The 23,731-nt window shown below is 38.2% G+C and overlaps 2 protein-coding genes across 3 annotated transcripts; one reads left to right on the top strand and one right to left on the bottom strand.

Moving 5' to 3' along the window:
- Positions 1–5,360: 5,360 nt before the first annotated feature.
- Positions 5,361–8,979, top strand: cav4a (caveolin 4a). Its single transcript, XM_061728526.1, has 3 exons — positions 5,361–5,694; positions 7,284–7,471; positions 8,377–8,979. The coding sequence occupies exons 1-3, from the start codon at positions 5,476–5,478 to the stop codon at positions 8,525–8,527; spliced, it is 558 nt and encodes a 185-aa protein (XP_061584510.1). The 5' UTR covers positions 5,361–5,475; the 3' UTR covers positions 8,528–8,979.
- Positions 8,980–11,237: 2,258 nt separating this feature from the next.
- On the bottom strand, positions 11,238–22,202 carry oxtrb (oxytocin receptor b). Of its 2 annotated transcripts, XM_061727287.1 has the most exons (4): positions 22,126–22,202; positions 20,974–21,947; positions 19,468–19,521; positions 11,238–12,691 (listed from the first exon to the last, which is right to left on the bottom strand). In XM_061727287.1, exons 1-4 carry the CDS (start codon positions 22,167–22,169, stop codon positions 12,417–12,419), a joined length of 1,347 nt encoding a protein of 448 aa, XP_061583271.1. In that variant the 5' UTR covers positions 22,170–22,202; the 3' UTR covers positions 11,238–12,416. The 2 variants fall into 2 exon arrangements, with proteins under 2 accessions (XP_061583271.1, XP_061583272.1); XM_061727288.1 differs by lacking the exon at positions 19,468–19,521.
- Positions 22,203–23,731: the final 1,529 nt, after the last annotated feature.

Below are 23,731 nucleotides of genomic sequence, written 5' to 3'. Positions count from 1 at the left end.
AGATCTGATGATGTGACATTGTGTTTTAGATTTCCTACTTCCAGAGAATGTAACTCAGTTTTATAACTTAACTTCAGTGGCAAACAATCACATCAACTAGTTTTATTCTTCTGGTGCACCTATAATATTCCCTGCAGATCAAACAAAATCCTGCTAAAAAGACTGGCATTGATAGTTTGGAAATATTACAGTGTGGCATATTACTGACTTTATTTAACATGAAAGATACCCTTTCTGTGCACTTTGCTGTTTGTTTAATTTAAGCGGGATGACCTGTTTCAATCACTCCACGGGATCATGAATGATGCAAAAGTGTAAAGATGAAACATCCACTCCTGCGGAGTCAAAAGGACAGGCCATAACTGCTGGTGGAGGGACTGCATCACATCATTCACTTCAAACTTCAAACTGTATGAGCATTAATAGCATGACAAACACTCAACCGTCTGCACAGAGGTCATTCAGCACATCCCCATGTCCGGTGCACAGACACTTCAGTAAAAACATATGGACCTAATCTCAGAAACTTTGATGCTGACAAGGGACATAGAACAAAATGACATTTTAAGAATTAAATTCCTTTGCTTTTTTATTATAAAATTCACAAAGAACACCAGTTTCATGTATGTGTTGTAAATATTCAGAATGAACCCGCTTGACTGGCTCTTTTTTTTAGGCCTGCCTTCAATTTAAGGTTAAATTTGATGTTCTACTTTTTTTTAACCCAATTTGTAAAAAATGAATGAGAGAAGAAAACTGTAGGTTGCCGTTGCTCCTGCCCATGAAAGGGGGTGGGATTTAGGTTTCTTTTGCTTATAGTGTTAAATGTTAGAATTCTTCCTTTTTGCTTTATGATATACACTTGAAAAAAGGACAAGTCTTCATTCAAAACATAATTTGAACTGGATGTCAGGCACACGTAAGTGCTGAACTGTGACTCTACGTGAAGAGTCTTCCTGCATCACATAACTCTTTCTGGTAATGTGAAACTGAACTGCTAGAGACTGTGATACTGGTGAAATCACTTTTAACTTGATGTGACAAATGCTCAGTCTGCTGTCCAGATAACAGCTGGACTGACAGGTGCCGAGCAGGAACACTGTCTGACATCTGTCATGTCCCACATAAGCTGCTGCTGCTGGTGCTGGTCGTGGCAACAGAAGGCCAGACCTTCATTTGGCATTTAAGTAGTGCTATGGTTTAAGGGGAAAAAACAACAAAACAACAACCCTGCACTGTGGTTTGATGTGGCAACATTCATGCATGTTGGGTCTGAAGTACAAAGTGACCTTTGTGCAACACTGCACAAAATCCCTGAAATCATTTATGATCTCATGCAGATTTTAAGCATGATTATTTTCTCATAATGAGGTCACAAGATGTGAACGTTTGTGTTCCACTGTATTTAAGACCACGGACAACCATTTTCTCATACAACTTATTCGTTTTTATAATTGCCAGAGGTAGCTGTGTTACACCAAAGCGTGCATGTCTCATTTGCACTCCTCTGGCTCGTCTAAATGAATAAAAGAAATAGTGCACATACGCCAACCATTTCACAATGTGAAAATAAGAATCAGATTTCAGATTTAATGCTGTGTGATAAAAAAGCGGGGCAGGTTTCCAGAAAACCCACAACCTCAATGTTCAAATAATTGATCTCTCTAAATTGCCTACAGGAGTGAGTGTGAGCATGTGAGGTTGTTCGTTTATAGGCTATGTGTTCCTTTGATGGACCGGCCTCCGGTCTGTGGTGTACCCAACTGAAGAGGGCTGGAAAAGGCTCCGGTAGATTCCTGTGACCCAAAATTAGATGGATGGATGGATGGATGGATGGATGGATGGATGGATGGACAAGTTAAACTCTGTATAAATTGCTAAGAATATTCCTTTGCCCAGTTGGATGTATGAAGGAGACATCCCATCTCAGTCGCCAATTCTACTGCAAGTCTATCTAAACTTCACCTAAATAGATTTAAAAACTGAAAAAGCACACTCATCCTCTGTATGCATTCCACCTTATATATGGATGTTTACATTTATAAAAAGTAGAGGAAGTACTGCTGGCCACCTTCCACTCACTTGTCAGTTATGTTAAGAGTAGTGCCTGGATAATCCATTTAGACTGAGCTCACAGACTGGCCAGAAGCGACAAATTAGCAACAAGTTAACACTTGCTGTCAGCACTCAATCATTATGTGTGAACAGCTCAAAGAAACATCGATGCTGGGGGACAATTTGCAGTACCAACTCTAACTGTCAACAGATATTTTAAGATGCCAAATACCTGGAACTCCCTCGGAGTACTGTGGCTTCCTCCCACAGTCCAAAAACATACATACTAGGTTAATTGATGATTCTAAATTGCCTGTAGATGTGTGTGTCTGGTTGTCTGTCTGTATATGTGGACCTGCGATGCACTGGCAACCTGTCCAGGGTGACCCCATCTGTTGCCTGTAATTAGCTGGATAGGCTCCAGCAGACCCCCGTGACCCTGCAAAGGACAGACAGGTATAGAAAATGGATTTATGGATGGAATACCTGGACCGATCAGTGGAAACCCCATTTGAGCTACGGGGAATGAGAGCACAAGGAATAGGGTGATATAACTGTGAGGACACCTGTCTCGCAAAGGTATTCAAGTGGGTTATTACATTATTAGCACAAGCGATCAGCTGATTACATTGATGTGTTTCTCTCTCTCTCTCTTTCTCACACACACACACACACACACACACACACACACACACACACACACACACACACACACACACACACACACACACACACACACACACACACACACACACACACACACTTCATCTTTGCATCTGGAAGCAAACAAACCCATCTGGCGAGGTGTGCAGTCCATTAGCATGCCATCGTCTCCTTCATTGATGCAGGATGTTCTCAGTCATCAATACATTTTGTCCTCTCAGTCTCCATCCAACAGACAGAAATGATAATTACCATGGAGACGATTCAGTGGTGATCGTGAAGTAGCACACCTCAGCTGTGAACTGATGAACAGCTTGTAATGAGTGAAACGACTTGGTAATGAGTTTTTATCAATAATGCAAAGGTTAAAAATATCAAAAGCTGAAATGAATGTGATAAGCAAGCAGCAGTATGAATCTCAGGCATGTTTTTCTTCATGATGGTAGTAAGGCAATCATAAGGCAGGAGAATTAATTTTTGCTAATGTAACTTCTAAGTTATGGATATGTGCATCATCAGACATAGGTGGCGATGCGCTAATCTGGGATAATAGTGGTTATCACCCTGCCAACAGATACGTAACTGTTGTCGTTGAAGATGGTGGTGATAGCAGATGGTATTCTGATGAACAATCTGACACAGCGGAACCATGAGGATGACTAGTGAGTAATGTCTCTATGCACTAGATGGAAAAAATAGACCCGTTGTTTGTCCAGCCCTGTCATGCATGATTTAAAGCTTATTTAATGTTCCCCCTCCCCCGCAAAATGTTGAATTATATAACAACTGTCATCTTTAACAGCATTGTTGCTCAAAAGTTGCACATAAAGCAAGATGCCATAAGACTTTCGCTGTTGGTTATTTAACATGATTCTTTCAATTACAAGTGTCTTGGAACTCTCGGTTTTTTGATGAAAATAAACAATATATTACCTTGTATTACTGTAATTAAAAAAAAAATCTATAACATATTATTGAATTATTAAATATCGATTTTTAAATATAATCATTGTTGTGTGTCTGTATATATTTATTTATAATATTTAATTGGTAGTTTGTGTTATTTATAATTTAATATTATCTTCACATCGCTCCCCTCTTACAACCTACACTTGTACAGGAGATTCATGTATGTTTTTTTTTTTCAGAGGAAGAGTTAAATGATGTACAAACAAATTGTTTCATTTTGTAAATGTGTTAAAGTCCATCCATCCATTATCTATACCCGCTTTATCCTTTGCAGGGTCACGGGGGTCTGCTGGAGCCTATCCCAGCTATTTTCAGGTGAGAGGCAGGGGTTACACCCTGGACAGGTCACCAGCAGGATGTGTTAAAGCCCTAGGTCAAATTCATAGGTGATTAAAAGTAAATCACTTTACAAATCAGTAAACACTGTAGAAAAACAAGAACTGAGAAATATTTTTTCTTTAAGAGAAAAGTAATCTATAAATCAGTATGCAAAAGACCTGTAAACAACCCACACTGTGAACATTTTCAAAATGTGGGCAGGAATAAAAACTGTTCTCATGTGAGCACGTTTCATTTTTGAAAAAGTAATCAGCTGGAAAACATAACATAGATATACAGTATGTAATCTGTTAGTTGTTAGAGTCACCATATACAATAATCTTATTGATACAAAGATTTTTATGTTACCAGATTATACATACTGTTAAGTAACCCATTTCACTAAATTGACAAACAATTTAGTGGCTTTTTAGATCACTCCAGCTCTATGACCAGTTGTGCAGTGGACAGTTACAATAGCATTCATACAAAAACATAAAAAGAAAGACATAATGTTTGGTTTAAATTTGATTAAATGACTCTTAAATGAACCGTTACTGAGGAAAAAAAATCATTTTTATGTTGTATTTATTTCTTTCAACAGACATTTAATGGGTAGAAAGCCATATTACTAATGATTTGTAAAGTTATTATCATTTCTAGCACCATGCCATCACATGCCATTTGGAAACATATTAAAAATAAAGCAATACAAAGAAGGCTTGGTTCACCCTGTGTTTTTAGTTATTGTAAATAATTAAACGATTATGAATTGTAGTGGAGATTGTGCATTTCAGGGTTCTGTGTCATTCATGTATTTCTTAGCAGATTGTGTTTTGCTAATAGAAGTCAACAAAAAAAAGTAGTTTAGTTGAGAGGAAGCATTACGTTTTTATGACTGAATGAGTTGTATTGCTTTATTTGCCAGTGAAGGCTCTTAGTCACTAGACAGATTGTTGCAAATTACTGAGATTGTTTGCTGCATAGCATTTGTACGTCAGTCCTCATAGTCAAAGTAGTAGATTTTTGATACCACAAGGGGGCAGTGTTGCTTTGCAGTTGAAGAACCACTTTCCTTACCGTAAAAATAGAACAAAAAATAAATCAGTCACAGAAACCTGTAAATAAAAGTTTGCGAAAATGTGTATTTTCTCATGTCCCGTGGGTTCCATATGACGGTGTATTGTATTTGTCCCCATGAATACTTTCCCAGTGCAGTATGACAGTGTACACCGAGCCATCTCCTCATGCAGGATTATTTTTATCCATGACTATCCCTTCTTTCCTCTACCCAGCTCCGGGAAAATGATCTTGACTCGAAAGACCATCTGCAAATACCAACCAGGGCACTGCAATGTTCCCAATATAACCTCAGCGCAGGACCAGCAGGAAGGGTCCACTCAGTGTGGCCACAATCATCTACTTTGCTCTTTCAGGATTGTGCCGTCTTCACACGCCTGAATTGACACCATGATGAAAGAGGAAGATTCAGAAGAAGTGGAGATTGACCTGACGGACTCCAGTGACCCTGAAGAGTTTGAAAATGAGGAGGAACCTCAGACATTGTGGAGGGCCCAGCCTTCTTTGGAAGAAGAGGAAAATATTCATACGTCTACGTTAGTGGAAATCAGTGATACCAAGCCGCTGATTAATGTCAGAGACCCCCGCGGTATCAATGACTGCCTCAAGGTAAAGCCGCCTTCCTTCCGCATTGGCTCAACTCAACTTTGCCTTGTTCTTTTACATTTGTTATGTAGCACAGTGTTTCATTTTTAAAAAGAAAAAAAAGAAAAAGAGACCCCGACTGCATGGCTGGTTATGCTGCCCCCCAGTGGATTTAAATGACCAATAACACCGGGAGTACAGTCAGTAGCCTACTAGAGTTGTAAAAAAAAAATCAGGGGGGATGGTGGATTTTATCATATGGGGACAGATAATTTGTGCTGATTACAAATAATATAATATATTACAAATAATAGCACTGACCAAAAAACCTGCAGAAATAGTGCAAGAATGACATAGCAGCAGTTAAATGCAGCCTTCTGTAAGCTTTGAATATCCACTGGGCTTACATCAAATACATCAAAACACAACAATAAAAAACAGTTTTCTGAACTTATCAATATGACTCTGTCCTTCACAGGATAAGTACAATGGATCACTGCAAAAACTCAAAATCTTAACAAGAATATTTGTCTTATTTCTAGTTAAAATGTCTCATTTTAGTAAAAAAAAATCTCATTACACTTAAAACAAGACTCATCACTGGAAAAAACAAATATTTTCACCTGTTTCAAGTAGATTTTCACTTAAAATAAGTAGAAAAATCTGCATGTGGAACAAGATTTTTTTGCTTGTAATAAGAAGATAAATCTTGTCCCACTGGCAGATTTTTCTACTTATTTCAAGTGAAAATTTACTTGAAACAGGTGAAAATTGTCAAATAAGTTATTTTTCTGATGTTATTTTTCTGGTGATGACTCTAAATGTTGAAATAGCAGTAAAACCACATTCATTGATGAAATGACATAAGGGATGGAAAGGGGGGATGGCAGTTTTACAGGGGGGATGATTTTGACCGTTTTTATTTCAGGGGGGATGCCATCCCCCCTCATCCCCCCTCAACTCCAGTACTGAGTACAGTACTCATAGCGCTTTGCACTGTGCCTTTTTGTACTGCGATCAAGCCGTGGTCAAATCATCCGCTTCTAAATCTCCATGTGCGCTCCTATTTCAGTATTTACGGCAAATGAATGAATGCGGCTCAAAAACAGAAAGATAGTTTGAGATAATGCAGATATTTTTTTTCATATATTTCTTTCATTACCTTGCATACACCCATACTTCCACCGTAATATTTACACACTCTTACTATAAAAAGAAAAGGATGACACACTTTTTTCTTTTTTTTAACTTCAGGTTCTGAGTTGCAGAGAAAATGAATTCTTCCATAATTTCACCTAAATACCTCATATACCTCTCTTCACAACTACAATCACTACAAGCACAGTCAATTCCAAACAATTTAACTGTACAAATATTGAAATATTAGGGTGTAAACTTCAAACATTTTACTTTTCTACAAAGGCCTTTTTCACTTCAGGCAAAAATATCTGCATTATCTCAAACTCAGTCCTTCATATCTTTCTGTTTCTGAGCCGCATTCATTCATTTTCCGTACATACTGAAATATGAGCGCACATGAAATTTAGGAGCGGCTGATTTGACCACGCAAGTACGAATGACGGCTGGCTTGACCGGAGTCTTTTTGTCTCCAGGTGACATTTGAGGATGTGATCGCTGAGCCCGTGTCTGTGCGCAGCGGGGACAGAATCTGGATCTGGAGCAATGCCTTGTTTGAAGTGTCCAGGGTTTGGATTTACAGAGTAGTTTCAGTGGTCTTTGCCATTCCCGTGTCCATCATTTCTGGTCTCCTCTTTGCAATCCTCAGCTGCTTCCACATATGGTAGGTTTAGATCTTGCTGCTTTGTTCATTATTTGAAAATTGTTACCACGTGGAAGATTCACATTTGTTTGGTCTTCATTCTTAATTTAGTTGGCTCCACATTGATACAGTAGCCTACTTAATCCTGATGCATCACATATAAAGGCTTTGCCTCTGAACAATTATTTGAATGGTCATCTGCTGCATTCGTCATCTGACAATTTTCTCAACAGCGACAGCAGCAATTGCAATAATTTTTCAAAGATGAAGGATGTTTTGTTCTATCTTCTTCAAGGTTGAGATTTTCTTTTTGTTACTTTGAAGAAAAGTCTAGTAGGAGGAGATAAGGAGCGCTACTAGAATGAGCTTACTCGAAACACAGTTCAATGGAAACACTGACCCTCGAGATACAATTTTCTTTTGCTCAAAAGTTTAATGGAAACGCAACCATGAAGGCAGAGCTGCTTTTTAAATGAATAGATAATTAATATATGTGAATGAATCCAACTGAACAAAGTCTTCATTGTTAGTTCCTGATTAGATCTGACTAAACTGACTAATGACACAAAATGTACAGTAGTATTCCACTACAGATTTTCTACAATACATAGCCTACTGTATGTTTAACAAATCATATAAATCGGGGGTGTCCAAAGTAAATGAAAATGAAAAGCCGATTGAAAATGAACTGCTGTCTCAATTGTTCCCAAGGATGGATTAATTTTTATATCGGCCCCACATTTACAAGAGGACCCCATAATTTGGTGCTTTTTAAGGTTTTGACCCTCAGATGATATAAAAACTAAAAGTTGGAGTTAAACTTTACTTTTCTGTTTCTTTTGATGCTATTGCAGTAGACAGATGATCCCTAATTGAAATATTTTGTATTTATTTATTTTTAATTGTTGTGTTTCTCTCTGTAACAGGTTTGTTGGTCCCTGTAGCCACTGCCTCCTTATTGGCTTTTGCTGGCTGCAGAACCTTTGGAGCATTGTACTGGGAGTTATTGTGGGCCCTTTCATTCGAAGTGCTGGGAAATGTTGTGGAGGCTTTAGCATTCACCTGGCCAAAGAATGACAATTGCTCCAATGGATCTCGTCCAAACTGGATTTGTATGCTGTGGACAAATGAACTCCTGTTCATGTGGGGCCAGCCCAAATGAGAGGTTCTCTTCTGTAGTATTGAGTTCAAACTAAAATATGCATTTCTGACTGTTGAAACCGCTCTGATTAAATAACATCTTTTATATTTTCTTATATCGTTAATCCATTTTTTAAGGGGGGGTTAGAGCTCTCCAACAAACTTGTTGAGGATTTCTTTACACTTTGGAAACTGATCTCTCAAATTGCAAGTTCAGTTATCAAGTTTGGACACTGTTGTTTTTTTAATTTGTATTCTTTTAACATGCCGGCTCTCTCATTGAAAACAGCAATAAGATGCACAGTTAAAAGTTTTAATATATTTAATAGTGCACTATGAATATTAGTGTTGCAATTAAAAAAATCAATAAAACATTGCTTACAGTAATATTACCTTCCTCCGTTGCTTTACTCATAAGCAGGTCAAGATTTTGACAACGTATGATTTAGCTTGGAAGCTTGTACCCTTATTGGGACTTTTATTCATATTGGGACTGGGTTTAACTTTGTTTGCTTGACAAAAGGAAGTTTCTCTTAAGTCTTTGTGTGACATAAGTGTTAAGTCGTAATGTGAATGTTTAGATAAGGCATGTAGTATTTATTCTTGGGATCACTCTTTATAAAATTAATGAAAGTGTGTGTGTAGGTGTGCATGTGTGTGTGTTTGTGTGTGCATGCGCACGTGTGTATGACTATGAGGAATTTAATCGTTTTTAAATAAGCATTTTTAATTTTTTTTTAAATAAAACTCATATAGCATTATTTGTTTTTGGTCATTGTGATATTTTTATTCAGTTTGGGTTGTTCAAGCAGAGAGGCACAGAAAAATTGACAGTTTCTTAGCTGGGGCTAACCAGTGGTAGTGAATTAAACTCATGTGAATCACACCCACACTAGTTGTAAAAAAACATAGCCAGAAGTGATGAGAAGTGCACAGTGAACCAAAGGCACCTTAGCGTAGTCGATGAAATGCTAAAGCACACTAGGATCAACAAACAGAGCGAAAGCCTCCCACCAGGGGCACAGCAGTATAAAAATTACAATATTTTGAAAACAATATTCACTTTCTAGATTAATCCAATGCTCTGGTTACGTAAAATTATGAAAACAATTTGGAAAACTGGGGGAAAATAAACAGACTTGCCACTTTAAAATGATTTGAACCAAAGAATAATTATTTCCCCTCACGCACCCGCACAGACATGCTCATACCGAACTCAGCCAAACGTCTCTGGCAAAGACGTATTACGCCAGACACCAAAAACACCAGTGAGTCATGAAGTAATGTAAGTCTTACACATTGGAAGGTAAGAGGTCGTGTCTGGTCGGTAAGAGATCTGTTTATAAAAACTGAACAAAGTTTGACTGTATGGTGAATATGGTGGAAGGCCAATACAATGGATAAAGAAAAAAGAAAATAAATTAAATAAGATAAAATGAGAGCAATAAAAGCTAAGACAAAAACAAATAACACTAATAAAAGCAGTGTGCACCAGACAAATAGGAAAGTTAGCAGAAGTAAATGCCTGGTAAAGCCAGCTGATATAATGCAGGCCATGCAGGCCCACAGTCCCTAAAGCAGAAATAATCACTGTAACGATGATACATTGTATTTGCCAGACATTACCGACCAGCCAGTGCTTCTTGGCACCAAAACAAGAGGCTCCATTACACTTACTTGATTACTTGATTATGCAAAGCAGGGCACTCTCTTTTAGATCAACAAGCTAAGACAGAGCAATGAAATGAAACAAATATACATACCATTTGGATTAGATTACCAGTGGTAAACCATGTAAGGCAAGGACCAGAAGTAACTAGCGATAGCAAGTTTGCTCTGCAGGATTTCTGGACTGCAGAATTCCTGGACTGCAGGGTTCCTGTTTTTCTGGATGTAGACATTGTGAGACGTTCACTCTCCTGGGACAGACAGAGTAGAGCTGGGGCTCCTCCACATTGAGAGGAGCCAACTAGGGTATCTGGTAAAGATGTGTCTATAACAACTCACCCAGGAGATATTATTGGCATGTCTAATTGGAAGGAGTCCCCGAAAAAGACACAGGACACAGTGGAAAGATAAACTTCTCTTGTTTGGTCAGGGAACGCTGCAGTATTATCCCAGAGGAGCTGAGGAAGGTGCCAGTGAGAGGGGGGACTGGGCCTTTCTGCTGCTGCATCTCCTACAGTATAACCACCAACAGTATAGGGAAGCCTGGATTGGAGCTGATGAGCAGAATCTATTCATGAACATCTTCAGGTCTTCCACACATTCACACTGCAAACTGTACAATATTAATGTATCAACAATAACTGCCACCTTCTACAACCTCCTGTACTGTTCATTCTAAACAAGTACTCATTAATCTCATTAATCTCATTAATCTCATTACATTGCACAGCCACCTCTAAAATCTTGTTAATGCTCACATGTTTGTCAGCTTATTCTTACTTATTACTCCGTAGTCATCCATCTCCATTCATTCATGAATTGCAAGCTACAGGGCTGGATGGGCTCTCCCTTAGAGATAGGAAGCTGCTCCACATCATGAACTTATTTGATGGATGGACGGATAGGTGAAGTGAAAGACACATTTTTCTCACAAGATGAGCAGGATTATTCACTAAAAGATGGAGTGAAGACGGTACAAGAATTTATTGTCAGATAAACATGTTTGACATCAGTATTCAGAAGTTATATCTCTATTCAAGTAACTTTTCACAATATTCTGGTTTTATACTTTCCAGTGGCATTTTGTGACTGTTTACGATACAGAAGGGCTTGAAAAGTTTGCATATATGTGAGAATTTACTGTATTTCTGCAAAGATTTCAGCAGAAACACCACACGTCTTAGTAAATAAAAAATCCCCGCTGAACAAATGATGCAAAATATCTTGAGTTTATTTATAGAGCAAAAATTGTTCAATATTATTATATCCAATATTATATAAATTTATGATTTGCAAAAGCATGCTTACAATGACTTTCAGTACAGTGTGAAACTTCCACCCCCAGATAAACTTACACAAATCTCATGTACAAATAATCTTCTGCATTAGGTCTATTTCCATCTATCTGCTTCATATGATAAGCTTTGCACAGTGAAATTGAAAATCAACATCCATAGAAAGCAGACACAGCTGATAAAAATAAGGAGAATAACAAAAATAATCATCTCAGAGTGCACATGAAGAGGAGTGGAAAGTATTTAGTGAATCTGCTGTTGCTACATGGCAGAAAAACAATATACAGAATACAGCCTCAATTTGGTCAAATGCCCTACTTCAGATCAAGCTGGATCAAGCTGCGAGCAATGTTGTCACTGATATCAATATATATCAAATCAGAACAACAACAATTAAAGTAAAGTTGGAACTTTACTCTAGTGTACAAGAATGAAGGACAGAGGAGCACAAGCAAGGTTGAAGCTATTGATAGTGTAGTCTTTTAATATGAAGAGAAAATTCATATTTAAATGTTAACTCTTCAGAATTGTTCTTCTTTTTGCCATGTTTAACAAGTATATTTACACAAAATGTATTCATAATCTTGACACAGCATGAACATTTAACATTATTTCCTGTTCACATATGTCAACTCAAATCATGAATGATGGTGGGACAGTTTGCTAAGATCTGCAAGGGACCAAAGTTTGTGGAGAAAACACAATTTTAAATATTAAACATAAGAGATTGTTGTTCAAACATCACTTTGCATTCCATTTTATTCCTAGTTTGGACACTAATCTCTGCTTTAAATGGTTAAACGTCTGATATATGGACTTGCGTGATTGATGGAAAACTGTACTTCCTAAAGTCTGAGTGACTCTCATCGGACTTGTCCTTGCAGTCCCCCCCGTGTGTTGGATATGTGTGTCAGGCTCCTTTGGCTGCTAGCATTCCCGATGACGTAAGTGGAGGAGCTGCTCTTATGCCTGGACTGTTGATCACTGTTGCAGGAAGAGTCTGTCAGGTAGTGTCTACAGCAGCAGAAGAAGCATCGCATAAAGTCGTGGAACAGGTGACCGGCAAAGAACATGTAGATCCAGGGGTTGCAGCAGCTGTTGAGACTGGCCAGCAACATGGCAATGATGAACGCCATGTCTGGAGAGGAAGACATGGAAGAACAATGAATGTTTAGAAACATAAAATATACAAAAATTACAAAAGTAATTTGTTTTCTACCAATCAACATTACAGTAGTTGCTGCCCAGAACCAACATAAGTTATGAGGATTACCCTGGCTGACACTTTTTATCATAATCAAGAAGAAAAGCGTAATTTGCTTCATCAGCACACTCAAAAATAGTTGAAAGAACAGGTATGTTAACAATGGCCGGGTTTCCCAGATCAGTTAAGTAGTTCTTAACAGCGAAAGACTTCTTTCAAACCTTCTTAAGGAGCCTGTGAAAGAAAATCGCGTTTCCCAGAGTCGCTCTTAGCTTAAGTATCTCTTTCATTAAGAAGGAAATGAAAGATGCTGCTGACCCAGTCTTTACAACCATCTTAGTGAACAAAGACTCACAGATCCAGGCGCGTCAGGCAAATCAATATCACACCAAGTAATGAGATATTAAAACAATGCACCCCGCACAAATTCTGATCTATTTTATACTTTAGATTTATATTGTTTAGCATTTATTGGTGACAGCAAAGGGGGAAAAATAAGGAATAACAAGTGTGTTCCTGTATATGCTTTATGCATTACGCACAAATAAAACGATCATCATGAATATCATTTATTTGATAATTTGGCTGCTATACAGCATGTTCTCGCTGCTAATCAACCGCGTCGCCGTGCGCGAAGCAGAACTGTTTATATGAACGCATTCGTGCGTCAGCAATTCAGTCCCCTGGACGTGCTGTCGGACCGCGCTGCAGGCAGCCGGGACACCGATCCTCCTGCCCGAGCCCAAGCCCGAGCACCTATATGTGTGATGACAGGGAAGCAGCAGCTGAAAGAACGGGATCCTTTGATGAATCGTTCATTACAGTCTCAAATACAATCAATGGTGTCGGTTTATAAGAATCTTTTTGCCCAGAAGAAAAAAGAGCGAAGACAACGACCCATAACTATTTTCTTCTCTTGAAAAAACTGCACCTGCACCGCGGGCTTTAGGATAAAAAGACGCTCGGGATGCAGCATCATTCAGAAGAGCAGTAATGCGTGGCGGGGATGATCTCTGCAATCTGAAGCCCTCTATAATTGTAAAAAGAATTTCACTTATCACGGGTTCTTTTTGGAACATAAACCCTGCGAAAAACCAGGGATTGCTGTAATTCCACGTTGCGATTTGCGAAACTCGCCTTCTCTTGGCTCATGTTTTTGAACGCACACACACGCCCACCCCGTTTACTCCCGGTTTCTGCGTGTGGGGAAAAAAAGCCTCACTGTAGCCAGAAATAACGGAGTAACGCACCGTTTGGATGAAAAAGGGTCATTGAATTATATTTATCATCTTAATTTTTTATTATAACGCACAGGCAGCAGGGAATTAGTGCGTTAGGTAGCAGTGCTGCATGTGAAAATGCGCTGATAGTGATCGGTGATCGATTTGCCTGGCATCGATTGATTTGGTTTCAGAACCGGACAGCTGCTCCAAAGAGCGTCTGAAAGAGCGAAACTAAAGGACGGTGTTAAGAAGTCATCTGGGAAACACCCATATCTTAGGGTTGTCTCTTAGTTCAAACCTTCTTTGAACCTCTCTTAAATCCTTAAGAGAGGTTGGATCTGGGAAACCCGGCCAATGTTGTTACATCAGTCTTCCTTACTTTTTATTCATCTGGGAATGGAGAATGCTATTTGTAAATATTTTGCAAGAAAGATCTGTTTATTCATGCTGAATACAAACATTCATCTCCTCGATAATATGTGATGATGTGATTTAGTTTTTCATGTTGAGCGATACATTTCAATAGGAGAGTGATTCTAGACTGTATACAGGTATGTCAAACACACACTATCCTCTGAGTCTCTGAAGCTGCACTGTTGTAAACTGATCAGAATGTCAATCATTATCAAGAAGAAACAACCACAAACCCCAAAGTAAAATATGTTTCCTTGATGATAGCATATGTCTCTCCTAAATTCCAACATACACTAATCAGACAAAACTTTAACTGTCACATGATCTGAGTAAACTCTGCTCATCTTGGTAAAACAACATGCTCCTTTTCTTTTTCATCCTGACATTCACATGAATGTTATAAAACTTCCCCATTTACCTATAATTGCTTTTATACCACTCACACCCCCAACATGACAACATAATTCTCCTACAGTGGCTGCCTTCTCCAACAGGTTACCAGTGAAACCCTTAACAATTTTAATAGGAAGTGCTCAAAGAACTAACAAGAGTCTTGGGTGTAATTTGACCTCCACATTTTCAAGAAACCAATATAATGGGAAGTGATGACAACTGTGGGAAGTAATCCCAATCAACAGAGACTCCACCCCACAACATAAATGACCTAATGCTGTAATCATGGAATCACACACTTCATGACACCGTCAGATGTTACTTTTTCCAGACTACTGTATGACTGATCAGAACTCTTTGGGAACACAAGCTTGACTTACTGAGCATAAAATGGGTGGTTATAATGTTATGTCTGATGAATGTATGGTACCGCTCTGCATTGTGCGTTATACCTTCACATGTACAGTACTCCTAGTTAAGTTAAATACTGTATGTTTAAAACATATATTGATAACAACAAGTGTTAAGCAAAGTGCTTTTTAAAACACTTAAGCACCTCCATACTAAAGTGAACACGTACTAATACCATAAGCACAGATGTACCAACTTACCATGACAGGTAAAATCTTTTAGACCTCTCATTGGTATCAGTCTTGAGGTGTTGATTTCTTATCTGTGACATGTAGAACCTGATACCCATTTTTCCCAAATGCAGCTAAAAATATTGACTCATAGGACCATGGAACATGTGTCCACTGTCTTGATGTTCATTGGAGATTACCTTGTATATTGAAAATACCTTCTTATCTCTGACCAACCGCTTTGACATCTTCCAATCTGGTTTTCGTGCTCACCACAGCAGTGAGACTGCCCATGTCAAGACTGTGGAAGAACCACAGTGCTGGTATTATTGGACCTCAGCGCACCAATTCACACCGTTGACCATAGTATATTGCTAAAGCAATTGTGGAATTGGGTGGGACTTTCTGGCACAGTACTTGCCTGGTTTGAGCCTTACTTAAAGGACAGGGATTACTTTGTGTCAATAGGTAACTTTACATCAGAATCAACAACAAATACATGTGGGGTTCCCCAAGGTTCTATCCTAGGACCCCTCCTATTTAACATCTACATACTTCCACCAGCTCAAATAATAATAAATAAAAAGATAAGTTACCATAACTACGCAGATGACACATCTTTACATTACAATGTCACCAGGAGACAATGAGCCCATACAAGCGTTGAGTAGATGCATGGAACAAATCAATGAATGGATGTGCCATAATTCTCTTCAGTTGAACACAAACAAAACTGAAGTAGTTGTTTTTGGACGAAAAGAAGAGTGTTTAAGAGTCAGCACACAACTTCAGCTATTACAGCTACAAACCACTGATAAGGCCTGAAATTTGGGTGTAGTCATGGACTGAGAGCTGAACTTTCCGAGGCACATTAAAACAGTTACAGAGTTGGCTTTCTATCACCTGAAGAACATCTCGAGGATCACAGGACTAATGTCTCAGCAGGACCTTGAAAAACTCATCCATGCGTTTATCTTCAGTCAAATTCATTATTGCAACAGTGTCTTCACAGGTCTGCATAAAAAGGCAATGAGACAGCTACAACTAATCCAGAATGCTGTTCCCGGGTTCTCACCAAAACTAAGAAAGTGGACCACAAGTTGTGAGATCTTTACACTGGCTCCCTGTGCCTCAGAGAACAGACTTTGGTCTAGGACCAAAATGCATCAGGGACTTGTTGCTGCCATAGCAACCATCCAGATCTCTCAGGTCTTCTGCTTCAGGGTCTTCTCTGTGTCCCCAGAATCAGAACTAAATATGGAGAAGCAACATTCAGCTTTAATGCTCCACAGATCTGGAACAAACTTCAGGCTCCAGGCTGCAGGCTCCAGGCCCCAGCCAGCTCCAGGCCTCAGCCAGCTGCAGCCAGAAAACTGCAGGAATGCTGAAACTCCAGCTCTTTTAAATCAAGGTTAAAAACTAATTTGTTTACAGCTGCCTTTAACAGATTTAAACTATTCTGAATTTAACATTAAACAATATTTATTTTAGTACTCATTTGTAACTCTAGTTTAAGTCTAACTTTTCTTTTTTTCTGCCACTGCATTATAACTTGTATTATGTAAATCACCTTGAATTGCCTTGTTGCTGAAATGTGCTATACAAATAAACTTGCCTTGCCTTGCCTTATCTGAAAAACTTCTTGTAAAGTGCTGCCTGAGGGCTCAAAGGTAATGTGCATCCAGCATTGGCCTTCAGCCTTGTCTGTTGCACACTGAGATTTCTCTAGACTGAACTTTGCACAATATTATTCCCTTGAGATACTGAAAGTATTAGCAATATTATGTTAAGAACTGCTTTTCCTACGACAAATCGATACAGTTAGGCTACATGACACTGGACATTTAAATCATTATGTTTGTCTGACTAAAACCAGACATTCAAAACCCCAAAAAAACATTACATTTAACTTTAATAAAATTGTCATCTTTGCAAATCTTGAGGTCACTATATGGCCAGTTCGGGACTAATTTGTGAAGAAATATCTCCAAAAGAAAACATTCTCCATGAAAGTTGTGATATTCGCCTGCTAATCTGTAATCAATTCATTGTGGGGCCGTGTTTATAGGCTAATGTGTTAAATGAAAGGAATAGTGATACAAAACAGACACTTGTACAGAAGATTTTGCCACATTAAAATCACGAGTTTTTGAGCTGTCCATTTAATTTATTTTAGTCCCCTCTCAGTATTTATATTGCACATGGTTTTGAATTATGTGCCGACATGTTAACACATTTCAGACAACCACCAAATAAGTTGGGTTATTAAAAATAACATGAGAGTTTAATGATTACCGTATGGATAAAGCTTCAAACTGACACAATGATGACAAATGGCTTTTTAAAAGAGACAGTTGTGGGTGGAAAACTGCACTTTTTTTATTCACTCAGTTGATTACATTTCCAATCATTATACCCCAAGAGAACATTGAGGCAGAAACTTTAACAGTGGAAAGTGGATGACCTCCAATTTTTCCTTGAATCCTTAATACTGTATGGTGAGGGAGATTCAGTGCATGTTGTCTCCTCTCCTGAGTTGAGCTGCTCTTTTTCTGCCTGATTCCCCACAGCACTTTAGTGTCATCTCTACGAAATGACCCAGAGCATGACAGGTGTTTGTTAAAGAGAAAAATAAAATTGGCTACGCAGAGACGGAAAATGTATTTGTTGGTGTAGGAAGTCATGACCATAGGGAAGAAAGTTCTTTTACATACCTCAAAATTTTATTTTGATGTCAAAAATAAAAGAGAAAAGCACTATTGTTGACTATGTTTTCAGTATCTATATGAAAAAATTGAAAATAATCTATGTCGATTGTAATGTATGACAGCTGGCTGTACCGCTGTCATTTGCATTTTCTATTTTTTTATTGTTATCTGTTAGAGTGAATCCTGAGCTGGTGTTGTGGGGTGATGGTAACTTTGAAGTTTAAGCCTTTCAAGAGAGTTTTTCCACTTAGGTCAAAGACCTGGAGCAATAAATACTAACCTACATAGAGGTGTATCCTGGGTAATATTACTTCAAGAGATTGCAGTAAATCAAAATAAAAAAATGCAGACAGTCAGTTAAATCTGAGTTATCCTTAATTACTCTCATTTCAAAAGTTATTTTTGAAATCTGGAGAAGCATTCGTCAATCCAGTTCCTCAGAAGGCACTCCCTGGTTCATTTTAGATGTTTCACTATTGCATTACATCCATCTGAAATGAATTGATCACCATCAGGTTGTCATGAAGGTCTGCACAAGTCTGTCAATTACCTATTAATTTGAGCCAGGTGTGATGGAGCAGGGAAACACCAACAAACAGGACGGTGGGAACTGAGGACCTGTACTGAAGAACCAGGATCTATAGGAAGTTCACTTACATTTATTTCCTTCTTCAAATTCAGGAAGGATACTGAGTCATTTCATATTGAGAAACAGTATTTGTATTTGTTTAACTTAATTAAGAACTTAAATCAGTTCTTAAATGTCTATAGATAGATAGATACCAAAAATAAAGTGCAAAAACAACTACAGGCAAGTTTTTGATTTAATTTGAATCTTAACCAAACTAGTTCCTAAAAAAAGAAAAAAAAACCCTTATGTTTCATTTTTAGTTTTCACATGACCTGAATTATTCAATTATTTATTTATTTATTTTAAAGCATAAAAGGAAACTAAGTGGTTCCAGTTTCTCTCTAACCACGATGAAGGCAACAGAGTGTGACAGCTGCAGAATTTTTATTTTCATAAATAGGATCCTAAATCCCTGAAAACTATGTAATGATATCGAGGAAAGTGGTGCACAAAAAAAGTGTTTGATAATTAAAGTGGTTGAAGTTTAAGAGGAAAAAAAACACTATGCAATATATTCAAATGCCTTATGGTTGACCTTGAGCGACATACCAATCACACCTGGATCGGTGGTTTCAGCCTGTATAATGCAATGCTTTCCTAAGCGAGTACCGCCCTAACAGAATAAGCTTGATTCACTTGGTTAAGGCTTTCTAAGGCAATTTCCTATAGTGTAAACCATAGTATAACTCTTTTTAAATGCAGTGCTCAAGTTTGTTTCTGGGATACAAAAATGAATCCTTTAAGGGAGAGGAGACCTTACCTACAGAAACACATGGTGGAGGTGCTGTCATGCTGTGGGGACGCGGTGCTGCCTCTGGTACAGGAGGCATTGAATGAGTCAAAGGAATTATGAAATCAGAGACTTCTTGAGTAATTTGTAGCAAAATGTACGAATCGGTACAAATATAAAACAAACAAACAACAACAAACAATAGTATGTACAAATTGAAGCTTTTGAACAAAACAATGATATGAAGTAATTTTTCTTGTATTGGATGTTAAAATAAAAAAAAGAAAACGCTAAGAGACGGTTTTAAATTTGCCTGCAGTGACTCGTTTTCTTAATTCTACTGAAAATCTTTGAAGGGAGCTGAGAGCTGGCATTTTTTAACGGAGACCAGCAAGCATAAAAACCTTAAAGAACTTGAACACAATACTGAAAAACTGGTACACACAACAAGCAAACGAGTATAAAATATGTCTTAATTACTCATTATGTACAATTTTTTAATGTAATAATTGCTAATTTTTTTATGTACAAGATCTGTACATGATATATATGATGATGATGATATATATATATATTTATGTGTGTGTGTGTGTAAAATGTATTTACTGTATATACTTTTTCTTTTTACAGAATAACTGTACATTAACATGTTTTTTTAGGATGATGATCTTAATTTTTTAATTACAATTGAGTTTTCAATTTCAGGAGACAATAATTCTGACTAGCACTGTAAACAGTACATTAAAGAAGAATAATGTGACAATAAATTATCTTAAGTGAGAGGATAACATTTTTTAGACAAACTGAAAACAATTAACCGTATTGAGAAAAATCGCTTATTCTCTTAATATTTAAGAAAATTAATAAGTGGGCCCTGATTACACCCTCCACCCATTCCCATGCATGCACTTACCTTAATGAGTTTCTTAGGGGAAAAAAGGGAAAAGGTTTGGAGCAGGACTGAAACAGGTGGATGGTTCACCTTATTCGTTTAGAACTGATTTGAATCTGAATGGTCAGAATGAACATGTGTGAAACTTTAGAAAACAATACATCTTTAAAAGTAAAGCACAAGTAAAGTAAAGTAAAGCCCCCCCCTAAAGAAATAACGTCTTTGATGTCTAGATACAGCTACATTCCTTATGGCTCTGAGGACTTTGTCTGGACTGATAACCAGTTACACTCTTATTCATCTGTGTTCACTGTGGGAAAGTCTGGATTCAAACGGCACTGTGATGCTCTGAAAAAGAAGGGGATTTGCTGCTAATGCATTTAGAAAACGTGTTTGTGATTTGTAAGGATGAGCGATGGGGACATGCACTTAATCCTGAAATAGTAGAAAAGAAAGTCAAAGGTTTTGAGACATACTTTGTACCATTATAATTATTGGACTTTCATATGAATTTGGATACAAATCGACTGTTAAAACTGTTGTTAGGTAACAGAACCTGGCTTGGAACACTGCTTTTGGTGACTATGACATACAGTTAAAGTTGTATCTTTGGAGAATAATTAATAGCAAAATTGTGATTTTACCCTCTCTTGGTGCAGCAGGATCCCACGCAGACCACATCTGGACGAAGAAAAAGGGAGTCCAGCACACAATGTAAGCAAGGACCACTACAAAAGTCATTTTCACTGTGCGTATTTTGGCTTTGGAAATGAGCCTCACGCTGCTCACACGTGAGAGCGGATGAGCGTCTTTACGCAGCCTTGAAGTGGCAGCAAAAGTGTTCTCCCTTCTTGTTTTAATATTGATGTTCTGCCATATTTTAAAACATATCAAGCCATAGCATATGCTTAATATTGCCACTGGAAGAATGTAAATGCTCAGGCTCATCCACGTGATGTATGCTTTGGCCCCCCATGGCTGCACGAAGTCCCCCCAGCAGTCATACACGCCACTCCCGACCTCTTTCAGAGAGAAAATGTACGCTTGCGGGGTGCTGAAAGCCAGACTGAGCATCCAGGACGCGATCACACAGAAGCGATCTTTTCCTTTTCCCTTGTGCACGGAGCGAAGTGGTTGACAGATGGCTAAGCATCTGTCGATAGACATCAAGACGAGCATGTAGGTGGACGCAAACATCCCCACCACCTGGAGATATTTGACCAGCCTGCAGAGAAAGTCGGGTCCATAGAAGCGGAATGTGATATCCCAAATGAGCTGTGGTAAGACCTGAAAGATCGCAACAACGAGGTCTGCGATGCTCAGGTGTTTCATAAAGTAATACATCCTGGAGTGTCCGTGCTTGGTGGTGCGGATCGCCCACAGGACGCACAGGTTGCCGGTCAGAGCCAGAAGCAGGACCAGGACGAGAACGGTAACTTCCACTTTGGCCACTTCTTCGTTTCGTTTCAGAGGGTTCACTGTGGCCTTTCCTGGATGACTTTCATTTCCACCACTTGAGTTGCTCCATGAAACATTTTGAGGCAGACAGTCTAGTTCGCGCAGAAGTTCCTCCATCGTGCGTAAAAGCGCCACTTCGGCACAGCTGGTCACATCACGCCTGCAAATGCAGGACAAGTGTCAGCAAACGTGTTCAGTTGCCCTGTTGAATTCAGGCACTATTAGTTAATTTTGTCAAAGTCAGTTTGGTTAATGCCTTATTGATATTGTAATATAACCCTGAACCTTTTCATGAAGAGAAACACAATAATCCATACTTTAAACCGCGATTGGCTTACCTATTTGGAATATCACAACCTAAAAAAACCAATTTGAAGCTCATAATGAAAGTCGGCAGTTTGGTCAAATTCTCACCTTGAAATCGATCGGCAGTACTATTATTGACTGGATGTCTTTTAAAAGCACTGCAGTCCTCCTTACTGGTTGCAAGCACTCGGTCTGCTGAAGCCCTGCATCCTATATCTGCATTGCCCTCCCCTTACTTTATTTTTTTCAACCCCGAAAGGAAAATATCAAAGTTGAAGATGAACAGACACACTACAGTTTTTTTTCTATCTCTCTCCTCCTCCTGACTCACTCTGTCATTGTACAGTGAGCTTGGATTTTCACTTTGTTATGAGAAATGATCTTTGTATTGTTATCTTATATTCCATTCTGAGTCACTGCATGCGTTTAGCATCTATGTTATTTAAAATGGTCCCGTGTTTGATTCAGAAATCAGCTTTGATCTGCCATGTGCATTTTAAATGCCACCATTCTTCTTCTTTTCAGTGTAATTATTTCTTTGACTTTCATTTTGTGCTTTAAAAATACACAAATCCATAATCATGGATGTGTCTAAAAGTAAAACCTTTTTTTGTGACCAAAGAGTTATACTTCAAATGAGCAAAAGTACACTGAAGCCGATCATTTAATGTACAATTTAATAGCTTTTTCCTGCAAGGGTTTCTGGTTTATGTTTTGTGATCAAACACTTGATGTGAATTAATTATTTTATTGGTTATCATTTAATTTGAAAAAGGGAAGAATTAATAAAAAGCACTTACCTTCAGGTGTTTCTGAAACTGCCATGCCTACAGTCACATGTGTCTTTCACTTGTATTAATGTTGTACAAATGGCTGACTTGCTGAGTCATTTTTTTGCAAACCTGGAAATGCTTTGCTCAGCCACGCCACAAATAGATGACCTCTGCTTTTGCTTGAGCTAAAGGAAGCATTGTTTCTATGAACGCAGGGATGTTGCATGCAGACGCAAAGTAAAAACATCTCTTCTGGTTCGTTGGACACTCAACTAAACTTGCAGCCTTTTTGTCAGTCGGCCTATCTGGAATCACATGTTTGATTATGTGCGCTATTTAATCTGACCACACAGGCTGGCCTTTAAAAAAGTTGATGCATCTATCTTAACATATACTTTTGTGTTTTTAATCAGCCAACAATTCAGGAGGGCTCTGAAGCAACACAGCAATGTATAGCCACAAAAGTAAGTGCTGAGAACTGGATGCTCAACAGAAAGCAAAAAGTACTACCGGTATATGTAAAATCTGTAAACATTCCCTTAAATGTTTTTCATGACAAAAACAAGCGAAATATTTAAAATATTCCAATGCTCCTTGTGAATAATCAAATGTGTCATCGGCTACTAACTTTGTGCTTTGATTTTTGATTAAAAAGTTCTGTTTTAAAGCAACACAAAGTTTTGTTGTTCTATAAAAAAAGAAGGACACAAGCAGGATTTTAAACATGGGATAACACCTTTTTTCCTGATTGGATATGAAGGATGTGTTGACTTCTCATATTAGTTGCGGATACTGCACATACATATTTAATCCCTTTTGGACATAAATGCATAACTAAAGATCATTCAGAAGATCACGTCATTGT

This window comes from Cololabis saira, chromosome 8, assembly GCF_033807715.1.
Source record: "Cololabis saira isolate AMF1-May2022 chromosome 8, fColSai1.1, whole genome shotgun sequence".
NCBI classification, from domain to species: domain Eukaryota; kingdom Metazoa; phylum Chordata; class Actinopteri; order Beloniformes; family Belonidae; genus Cololabis; species Cololabis saira.
This window is presented reverse-complemented; position numbering and strand designations above follow the sequence as displayed.